At 33.0% G+C, this 12,159-nt stretch overlaps 1 protein-coding gene across 1 annotated transcript; it reads right to left on the bottom strand.

The window, feature by feature from the left end:
- Positions 1-2,584: 2,584 nt before the first annotated feature.
- LOC126776111 (uncharacterized) lies at positions 2,585-11,440 on the bottom strand. The gene is made up of 5 exons (XM_050498402.1): positions 11,213-11,440; positions 10,623-10,792; positions 7,830-8,023; positions 3,423-3,636; positions 2,585-2,903 (listed from the first exon to the last, which is right to left on the bottom strand). Exons 1-5 carry the CDS (start codon positions 11,288-11,290, stop codon positions 2,699-2,701), a joined length of 861 nt encoding a protein of 286 aa, XP_050354359.1. The 5' UTR covers positions 11,291-11,440; the 3' UTR covers positions 2,585-2,698.
- Between the last annotated feature and the right edge of the window lie 719 nt (positions 11,441-12,159).

Below are 12,159 nucleotides of genomic sequence, written 5' to 3'. Positions count from 1 at the left end.
ATGAGTAGATTCACCAATTTACTGTGGAGTAGATGAGACGTAATTGATTTAACTATAAATTATGTTCTCATACTGATTAGAAGACTGAAAGACTTCTTCTTCTGGACGTTATGTTTAATTGCTACTAACTCCCTTAATAATAACATTAAGTTTATTTACTTATACACTCACATGAACATGCAAAGACACACACACGCATAGCTTCTCTCTCGCTCTCTTACTCTTTTTAGAATAATATAAAGAGAATTGTATTACATAGGATAAATAGCATGTGATACCTAAAACAAACATGTTTCATTTTTCCAACCAAATATTTCAAAAACCAATTTCATATCTCTCTCTGCGCTATTTTCGTGGAGAACTTATGATACCTATACATCACCAGGTCGAGACGGCGCTATGGTAATAACTATACATAAATCCACAAATATTACGATTACCATTTTATATTGAAAATTTTGAAAGAATTTTTCAACAAAAAGTTCTTTATAATTTACCCAATCAAAACCTTTGTACTTGAATTATTAAACTACAAATTGAACATGACAATTGTTATCCCTTGCTCTTAAAAATTAAAAAATTAAGATAATATTTTTAAATTAAAAATTAATTAAATTATATCGACATTTTCAACTTTGGTCTTCTTTTGTTGCCTTTGAGTATTAAGAACTTACTACTAAAACCTTGCTGTGATGGGATTTTATTAATTTCATAAAATGATCTATTGTAACGTTATTAGTAACTGATGTTACAGTTAAAACTAATTCAAAGTCATATCTACGCTAGTTGAGCGCATAATATTCAGCCACTGTCATGTATAAAAGAGATGACACACATGAGATCAATCGGTTTAAACTTTTTAAGTGTTTAATGTTGAACGACATGATAACTAAACTAATTAATTAATGGAATATATAAATAATACTTAAACTTTGTTACTGTATAAGTTATATTAAATTTAATTTATATTATCTTTTGTTTCAACGCTTCTTGACTCTTTGTATTAGTACTCATCACTGGTTTTCAAACTTCGTGCTTTAACCAACTTCGCGATTGAGAGGGGTCAAAGACCTTTCTTATGGTATGTCCTTATTATTTTATTTATATAAATTAAACATTAGATGTCATTTTAGTTTGCTTAAGCGATAATGGTTATCGAGAGAGAATTGACCACTTTTGTCAATGTGTTTATAGGTTGGTGGAAATATAATTTTTGGACTTATCTATTATAAAAGAGTTATTATTTTATAACTTCGCGAAATCTAAGCTATTTTGTGACCTTTAATGATTCGTATTTCTTTAAGTATTCGGTAAGATAACTAATTAATACGTAATCAATTAGTAATAGGTTTATGTCGAGATCTTAAAAGGCTTTCCGTAATCCGAATGTATGTTTAACATGGTATACAGTTATTCCATCATCATTAAATCACCCGCAGCTAGTCTTCACAAAGTGCTGCGTATCGGTCTCTTGCCTGTACCAAATATTGTCTTAGCCTGGTTTGGCCTACGACTTTTATTATATCATTCACCATGTTACAAGCCGAGATGGCCTAGTGGTTACAACGTGTGAATCTTAACCAATGATTGTGGGTTCGAACCCGGGTAAGCACCACTAAATTTTCATGTGCTTAATTTGTGTTTATAATTCATCACATGCTTAACGATAAAGGAAAACATCTTGAGAAAACTTGCATGTATCTAATTTCACAGAAATTCTGAAAATTGTGTATTCCACCAACACGAATTGCAGCAGCGTGGTGGAATAAGCTCCAAGCTATCCTCATAAAACGAGAGAATGCCTTAGCCCAGCAGTGGGTTATTCACATGCTGTTACTTTACTTTACCATCTTACTGCTGAATGATGGACGTTTTTGTATCCATTTTTTGGATACCATACAGTTATCGCTTTACTCCACATGTTTTTTTGTCTGCCAGGTATCCTGCCTGCTCTATCCAAAATAAATTAAAAGATATCACTTCAAATACCACAACTTTCGTTTTCCATAAAGTCATCATTACACAGTTATATATTCATCTCATCCAATATTATTTGTATAGATTTTCATGCAAATAAATCTCTGGAGGTTCATTGTAAACGCTATTAAAATACAAAGAGGTTTTATCATACGAATGAATAATGTAAAAACCGAACCCGTTTCAATTTAATCAGTGCAAAAGGTGTGAACAACCTTTTTAAACAATACCTGTGGAATGAAACTAAGTAAATCAAATGAGGATGTCGGTTTTATGAGAAAATACTGACGACCCATTTTTGATGATGCGTGTGCGTTGTTTAGTTCATAGCAATTGCTTAAAAATTTAAATTTCTTTTAATATCAACAACCACATATATTTGCAATCCAATACGAGTGATGCTTCCCTTGCAACTTTATATGGTTTTGCTTTTCATTGATAATTACAGAAAATTTTATACCGCGGCCACTGTATACACGACTTGGTGTTTTCGTTTCAAGGGAGAGAAAGTATAGCATTAGCTAAACCGTAGTGTAAGCTAACCTACCTAACAAAATCTGTTGAATATCTATAATATTTGAATTAGACCACTTTTAAATACAAATATATTTATTTACAAGCATATATTTAATATATTGTTATAGTTTTTGTTTAAAATATAATGTTTTTTATATATCCAGCCATTTATATACCAACAAGATTCAAACAAAGAAAAACCAAATCAAGCATAAACACACTGATACATAAGTTCTTTGAGACCATTAACAGCCTCTTCGGTATTTCTCTTAGCTTTGACACAACAATTCGTCAACTTCTCGCAGGACTGTTCATTGTAACGTCTTGCGTTAGTCAGACTCAGATCTAGCTCGTATCCCAACGCCACAGCTGCTTTCGAGAGTTCTTTTAAAGAAACTGTTACATTTGTCCTAAAAATATTGACCAAGTTATATACTGGTTTATATTAAAATCTTTATTCGACATAATAAGCTTATTACACTTACTTATTGGTCGTCAAAATAACCGATTCGGAAACAAAGTTATAAATATGTAAATTTCTGCATTTTTCCCCATTTGTGATATAACTATTAGTTAAATTGTATATTTTGGGACTGATATAACCTATACGCATTTATGTATTTATATATTTTGCAATAAAAAATATAAATCAATTAAAAGGGTAAGTGAGTCAGTGTAATTACAGTCACACGGGAAACAACATCTTTGTTTAGTAGGCGCATTAGCGATTTAAGCGATGGTTAACAATTCTTACAATGCCAATGTCTATAGGAGTTAGTGACCCATATAATCCACCTACCTATTGTATAAAAAAAAAAACGAAATGCAACCATACTAATTATTGCTGTATAGTGATAGAGTATATGATGAGTGGGTGGTATCTACCCAGACGAGCTGGTATCTACCAAGTACATACAGTACATACTCACTTAAATATAACTGGCGAATGCTGAACCGTCTTAATTTTTTTACCAACAAGCTCCAACGTATTCCCCATGTGATTTTGGGTAATGCTGATCATTTCTTCGGCATACTTGCCCATTTTCAATATAGACGAACGCGCTTGATCTGTACATTTGTAAATTAAGGCAACGTGCTTGCTTGCTTGTGTTTTAATCGCTCGTCTTTCTTCGTTACACATTTCTGAAATAGTTTCCAGTAAAATTTTAAACATACCTTGAATGTAATCATATAACGGACTGTGTTATGACTGTGTTATTGAATGTAATTATAGAAGTCTTTTTTCATTAAATTTGTATCCATTGAGTACTACACAATATTACTATTGACAAATATCAAATATATTTGGTACACCAACATTTTATATAACTTATTACAATTAAGGCTTGGATACACGTGAAATGGCTTCATTTGAGTTACATTGTTATCGTTATCAGAAAAATAAAGTGTATACATACATTAAAGTATAACATTATAAGATGTGAGGATTTCACCTTCATTTAAAAATAATAAAATACAACTAGAAGTAATAGAAATAAATATGCAAAGTACCCTCTGAATTTACAACTCTTTTTTAACTATCTATAGCAAGGTTTTTTTTTAAATTACATCTGAGTATTAAGGCATTCGAAGACTCCCCTTCGACTTATTTTTGCAGAATATGTATTTTAATATTTTAGTGATTTACGTAATCGCAAATTGCGATGCAACCACTCAGTCGCCGTATAAATCAGTGCGGGACGAGACGTTGTGCTGAACGGACCTGTGATATGACATCATATTTATCGGTAACGCCTAATCGAGCAATGTCAACTTAAAATTCCTCCTTCAAGCTCATCAATCACCGTATAAATTATTCACAGCGGAACGATTCCGCTTCAGCATAATTAAGTAGTTTGTTTATATTAATAATAATTAAGTATTCAATCACTCTACATGCGAGCAATCGTGTTGGCGATGCTCCGCAGGGAATCGGTGTGGACATCCATAGCCCCCTTCCGTGACACCGTCATGGTCCAGAAGGAGACAGCGGAACGAGAAAGGGGCGATCGGTCGGCGTCGTCTCGGCCCTCCCACTTTTAAGCCCCGACGCTCGGGGCTTAAAAGATAAGACGTAACCCTGGGGCCGTGGATGCGTAAGGTGGGAGCCTCACGTGTCCTATTTCAGACGGCCGTGATTAAGATGGCAGCCGGGATGTCCTCGCGCTGCCGTACGGACTAGCGAGGAGTGTGGGGGAGCGAGATTAACTTCGCCCCCAAGGAGAGCTCCACCGAGCCACGAATGAAGCACAGCACGGGAAATGCCGCGGAAGCGTTATATCAACATTGGTTTTAGTGGGTAAAATTCCACATAAAGCTATCATCAGTAGTAAGTACAGAGATGAGAATCCAATCTGTCAATGCAAGCGTGCGTGTGATACAAACACTAATTATTCAAGGAGATACCATACGATGACCTACTTTGAATGTTATTACATTTTTATTAAATCATTCTAAATTTTACATTTATATAATCATAATTATCATTCAAGGGATGTGATGACATTTTTGACATATTTTTGTCAAATGAAGATTTGGAACCTTCGCTGGACATTTGATTTTGGTTGCTGATACTAACCCTAAATCTAACTTTATGATCCTTTACGTATTAGTAAAGTGCAGGGTCACAATAACAGTAGTAACAGTAACAGCTTGTTAATGTCCCACTGCTGGGCTAAGACCTCCTCTCCCTAAAATTAGACACGTGCAGGTTTCCTCACGATATTTTCCTTCACCGTCAAGCACGAGATGAATTATTAACACAAATTAAGCACATGAAAATTCAGTGTTGCTTGCCCTGGCTTAAACCCACGATCATCGGTTAAGATTCACGCGTTCTAAGCACTAGGCCATCTCGGCTTTTGTCTCGGGTCACAATAATTCCACTAAAAATCGACTTCATCAATCTAATTAATTAAAAAGAAGTTAGTCTACTAACTATATCCTCTATGTATTGTGATCATGACCTGATATTACATTATACTCTCTTTGCAGTGCTCGTATAAACCAATTTCATAAATGAATTTGAAACTTTATAATCAGTGCCGTGTCTTACATTGTTGTGAAAATAATACGAAACGCGTACCTAATAAACTATTTACTGTCATAACTACGGGAACTAGAAGATAGAAATTGTGGTAGCGTCTTGCATGAAAGAAATATGGTAAAGTTTAAAAAAACAAAAATGTACTTCTGCGTTCAGCATTTTTACACAAACGTATAGTTTATTCTCCTAGGCGGAATAAACTTTTAAACTTTACGAAAGACATTAGTACATTAGCAGGCTGTGACTTTACCTAATCTTCACAGAATATAATATTGATATTTATTAGTAGTGGGAGCGTCCCATTATACTTTTAAGAAGAATAATGACGTAATAATAATAATAATAATATCCTGGGACATTATTCACAAACGGCCATCTGATCCCAAATTAAGCAGAGCTTGTACTATGGAAACCAGATAACTGATATATTACATATACTACTTTTCTTTTGTAAATACATATTTATATAGATAATTACTTCCAGACTCAGGACAAACAGATATGTTCATGCACACAAATGTCTGTGGAGGGGAATCGAACCCACAACCTTCGGTTTGAAAGGCAAGTATCTACAAACCACGCCAACCGGCTCGTCAAATCATGTTAACTACATTATATTTGTTATTCAAAAACGATATTTATAATCAAAACAGAGGAGAACAGGTTCGCGGTGACGGATCATGAAAATATGAAAGATAATTAATTACATTATATATATTATAACGTGTTTTATTCGCATTTAAAAAAACAGCCCATTTAAACGCTATCTAGTAAAAAATAATAATAAAATTCCTCCTTCAAGCTCATCAATCACCGTATAAATTATTCACAGCGGAACGATTCCGCTTCAGCATAATTAAGTAGTTTGTTTATCTGGCTCAAAAACTTTGTTGAATAAAAAATATACCGAAACATAAATTTACTTAACGGATAATATAAAGGTCGTTTAAAAAAGCATATCGTCTCCAAAATAAAATTAATTCAGTGCAAAATTAATTCATTCATGCCTAATGTAAGTTTTTTAACTTATTCGATAGCATTCCACACAAATCGCAGTTAACCTCAATGCTATCGAATTAGTAAAACCACTCGCACTAACACACTAACACTGCTGTACGGACTTGAAGAATGTTAACATAATATATTATCATATATATAATCCATGTGCGATAGGAATTACGACTAATGTCCAAGGTAGATAATTGCATTTGCATTTTTCACCATTAAATTTCACTCATTTAAAATATTCCGTTACCATCTTAAGATGCGGACGGACGCGGACCAGCCAGTACAGACGCACTGTCTGTGGAAGCCCAGACAAGCTCGTAGCGGTGCGTCGGATCCGCCGCGAGGCGGTAACTTCAAAGGTGCGGTGCGAATTTTAACATTTTGAAATGTCTTCGAATCTCGCACGATCAGATTCGAATCGACACGGACAGACACGCATCGTCGGAAGAGCCTAGCGGTGCGTGTCTGTTCAATATTGACGGCCATGCGGGAATAATCCGTAGTATCACGCAACGTTGAGTACCGTTTCGCGTATTGGGTTCGACAATTTAATATATAATAAGGAAATATAGATAGATAGATTATAAAATTAAATTTGATACAGTTTCTTGTATTTGCTCTTCATCTCAACTTCAACGTCTAAAATTAAATTTATTTAATTTAATTTTAGACGAAACTTTCACTTTGAAAGAGTGATAATAATATTAATAATAAAAAATTTATTAAAATTATGAATTGTGATTATCAAATTAATTATATGCATGCACATTATGTACAGTTTTCAAAAAAGCAGAACACTTTAAATAGGTTTTTAACATGTAACATTTATTTTTAAAGTTCTTTTGCAACTTAATGCAGCATCGAGTTCAAATATTATTTTCGTATGAAATCAACACGCAATAAAAATATATTACTTAGGTTAAATTATATATATTTATAGTTGTTTTAATTTATTATAACTATAAATATTATGTTATTATCATATTTAATTCGTCCTATTCCTGATTTATCGATAAATCTGTTTATATTGAATAAAGAAAAGTCGATAGAATCCGCATTTACTAAAAATTATGAGTGTAAAATTGTATTTAAATATATTTGTTAAAATCAGCGACGTGCTAAAGCGTTTTACAACACGTAATACAAAAACAGAGATAAGAAAACATTTCTAAAAGTACGCTTTGATTTGTTCGTTGATTTTATTTCATAAATCAAATACATATTTTTATTTCGAAATAGAAACAAATACAAAGTTCGTTAGTATACACAAATTGAATATTACCTGGCAGTTTCAAAGAGTCCGCTAACTCTGTAAGCTCTGTATAGATTTTGCGTTTCTTTTTCAACGCCACGTTTACTTCATCTTTGATCCTTTTTAAGAATTTGTTCGTGAGCTGCTGATATGAGTTCTGGATGTTTCTGTGGTACGTGTCTAAGAATGGCGCTATAACCGTGTCCACGTATCGGTTTACCTCGCTAGAAAATGTTTCATATTTGTGAAAATATACAGCCGATCCCTGTACATATCCCTGATACAAACCCCGATGTACGACTAGCGCTTTACTTGCGGCTTCATTCGCATCATATTCAGAATTCCAAATACCTATTTCAATAGCTCTTTCTTAAAAAATAAAGCATTTTCATACAAACATTCATCCTATTTATCAATACCTTAGGTGGTTAGGTTTCAAACATTCTTCCTTAGCCCCAGTAGCTTAGACTTTTTTTTTTTTTTTTTTTTTTTTTTTTTTTTTTATTATAGAATAGGAAGGCGGACGAGCATATGGGCCACCTGATGGTAAGTGGTCACCAACGCTCTTAGACATTGGCATTGTAAGAAATGTCAACCATCGCTTACATATCCAATGCGCCACCAACCTTGGGAACAAAGATTTTATGTCCCTTGTGCCTGTAATTACACTGGCTCACTCACCCTTCAAACCGGAACACAACAATATCAAGTATTGCTGTTTTGCGGTAGAATATCTGATGAGTGGGTGGTACCTACCCAGACGAGCTTGCACAAAGCCCTACCACCAGTAAACTGTGTTGATATGTCAGTCAGTCAGTCAGTTCTTTTATATATATTAAACAAGGTAATGCTAACTAACGAAATTACATAACGCAAATCCTTTGTGTATTTTATTTTATGGATTCCTTGTACGCAAATACTAAATGTACTAAAATTCAACAGACACTTATTAATATGGTAGTAAAACGTTAATTTGAAGAGTCATTACCAAATTTTAAACGATATATACTCCCGCTATTGTTCTACGAAAGCGCAAAGAATGAATATTAGTTATCATAGACTATATATATTTTACTTTATGAAGTATATTGACTTTTGCTATAACATTAACCCGAAGGAAATTCACAGGGAATCGTTTCATTGTTAGATTATACTGGTGGTATGGCTTTGTGCAAGCTCGTCTGGGTAGGTATTGCTGTGTTCCGGGTTGAAGGGTGAGTGAGCCAGTGTAATTACAGGCACAAGGAACATAACATCTTAGTTCCCAAGGTTGGTGGCGCATTGGTGATGTAAGCGATGGTTAACATTTCTTACTATGCCAATGTCTATGGGCGTTGGTGACCATCCATATGCTCGTCCGCCTTCCTATTCTGTAAAAATAAAAAATAAAAGATTTTATACGCAACATAATTACTCATTTTCTGAATTGGATCTCTCTCGTACGTTTCCGTAATCTTTTTTTTATAATGGGAAATTAATTAGGTTAAGATAATGCTATTTTTAAATTATATACATTTTTATTGACATATATTTACAGTACTTTATGTTTCCAATATAATATATATAAATGAATAAACTTATATCAGCATAATTTATGAATTGAATTGCTAATGTCCAGTTGAACTTAATCATTTTCTAAAGGATCAAAAGGTGAAACACCTTCAAGCTCACAATCCACACAATAGACTGATACTTGCCCCGTGGGAAAATCGATTGCGCAAAAATCATTATTTTGTGAGAATAAATTCAAAACTCATGAATGAATTTAGTATTGAAGAATATCACACGATTATTTATATATATATTATAGACGCATTTATATATATATTATAGTATAGGTAGATGGACAAGTATATGGGCCAGCTCATGATAAGTGGTCATCAACGCCCATAGACATAGGCATTGAAAGCAATGTCAACCATCGCTAACAACGTCAATGCGCCTTCAACCTTGAGAACTAAGATGTTATGTACCTTGTGCCTGTAATTCCTGTCTCACTCACCCTTTAAACCAGAACACAACAATACCAAGTACTGCTGTACTTGATATTGTAAGAATTTTTAGTTGGTAGAATATCTGATGAGTGGGTGGTATCTACCCAGACGAACTTGCACAAAGCCCTACCACTAGTTTTTATTCATAGATCATTTATATTATTTTATTTAACGTTATTTTTTTGTCTGCATCTTATCGTACCACAACAAATGATAACTATATTTTTTTAATACTAACAAAACTCAGCGGACGTTGTCCGTATACGTATACATACGAATTTTCAAATTTATTGTACGGGCAATTGGTTGAATTACATAAAAGCGCGCCATCTAGTAGCAAGTTACATAAATTTAGTTTTAATAAAAACCCTCTTCAAAAATCTAAGCTAATCTAAAAATATAAGTGCCAACTTTCAAGGTGCTCGGTCGAACAGTGTCAAGTCTATCAATCTTGTACAAGATATAGATATATGTTATATTATTATATATTGTTAGGAGTTTTATTGATCCATACAACAGCGTTGTTAAAAAAAAGACGCGCGCTAATTTTAAAACCGCCATTTTGTTGGTGGACAGAATTATAAAGTAATTAAGTAATTACTGGCGCGAATTGTGATTTGTTGAATGTGTTCAAGTGTGTTATTTGGATTTGTAAAAGTAATTGAGTACACTCAATTAAAAATTATTTACATCAATTTGTATGATTTGGTGTTCTATGTTTAAAAAGACCAAATCGAGGTTTTTATAGAAACAGTTTCACTTCGGGATTTAGAATCCATATGTAATATTATCGGTTTAATTAACTTAATATATATTTGGTTCTATTTACCGGTTAATAAGTGCAAGCTTAGGCTGGCTAATAGTTCGCCTTTCCGAAGAATGATTACCATATGCAAGCCTGATCCTTTTCAAGTGCCGATCAACTTCCACGGGCTTATGCTGCCATGGAGGAATTTCGAAGCAAAGGCCGCCATCTTGTCGTAAATGACTGCTTCTGTCCTGCTGAAAGACACTTGCCCATTACATACAAACCAGGTAATGTTTTTCTTTAAAGAGTTACCAGCAATTGAATACAATATTAAAATCTGTAACCAAAAAATTGTTAGCAATTTTTCTCGGTGACAATTATTTGCAGCTTAACCTATTAATTATTTTTAGTTGCTTAAATAAGTTTGATAAGTTAAGTAATGCTGTCCTTTTCTTTCAAGTATCCAATCAATGATTATGAATGAGAGAAATATGTTTGACTAAATAAATTTTTTCTAATATTAGTACAACAATGTTGGTAACTTTCATTAAAATCTACGAAGTTTATTTAATTATATGTATACAATTGAGAAAATTGCAATTGATATTTAATAATGTAACAGAAAATGACATATAGAATATATAAGAAATAAAAAAAAAAGTTAAACCGACCCTACAATTAACAGTCGGCTCCAGAGCACTCGTGACTACAATGCAAACAAAAGCCACTCCAATTTTTTTCGAGAACATACTTATCTGTGCTATCAAAACTATAAAATAGTTTCGAAACAAACTTATGTATTCTTTAAAAGGCAGTCACGGGAAAATATCCCTTATAGCAATACACATAACGGTTAATATTTATTAAATATTGTTCACAAGCCACTCAATACCCTTATATGACTGACGTTTTAGTAGAAAGCAATTACAAGCTTCAACGAAACCTATAAAGGATTTATTACAATTTCATTTTCTATGCGTACTTGGGCAGACGAATAGGCAAAGTGGCGTAACTCATAAATATTAAAATTAACCGTACCTAATATATGAATATAAAGTATTTTATTTCTTTGCTATTTACTAAGTGATCGTATAAATATCAAACAAAAAAAATTGGTTTGCGTACGATTTGGTCTTCTATTTACTTATAAACTCCCATTCGACACCCTCAGAGACAAAGGGGACAGAAAAAAACTTTTGTTTACAGTTATGATATTACGATTTATATACTTCCTCAATTTTGATAATGTAACAAAACATCAAATCGTATTTACCCAAAAAAAACAGGGGTGTTTGAATTATTTTATTATTTATTTATTTAGATTCGATCGTGTATTGTGTTTTGATCTTCACCGAAAGATAGTGTTGATAATCGCAATGGGTTTAATTTACTTATGTCATATTCCATATTGATTGTCCAGAGAATCGATTCTCGATGCGAACTTATGTTTTAAAAATAGTAAAATTCAAAGAAAGTTACCCTCCCATTTTCCTTTCTTAAAATTGAAATCCACAAAACCATCTCCTCCTTTCGATTCTTAGCGAATGCTCACATTATACTCGTATGTACGATTCTACATATAATATTATGTAAATAAAATTTATAGAAAAATCAATCC

This window comes from Nymphalis io, chromosome 19 (assembly GCF_905147045.1).
Source record: "Nymphalis io chromosome 19, ilAglIoxx1.1, whole genome shotgun sequence".
Classification (NCBI taxonomy): domain Eukaryota; kingdom Metazoa; phylum Arthropoda; class Insecta; order Lepidoptera; family Nymphalidae; genus Nymphalis; species Nymphalis io.
Note: the sequence above shows the minus strand (reverse complement) of the source record. Positions and strands in the feature narration are given on the sequence as shown.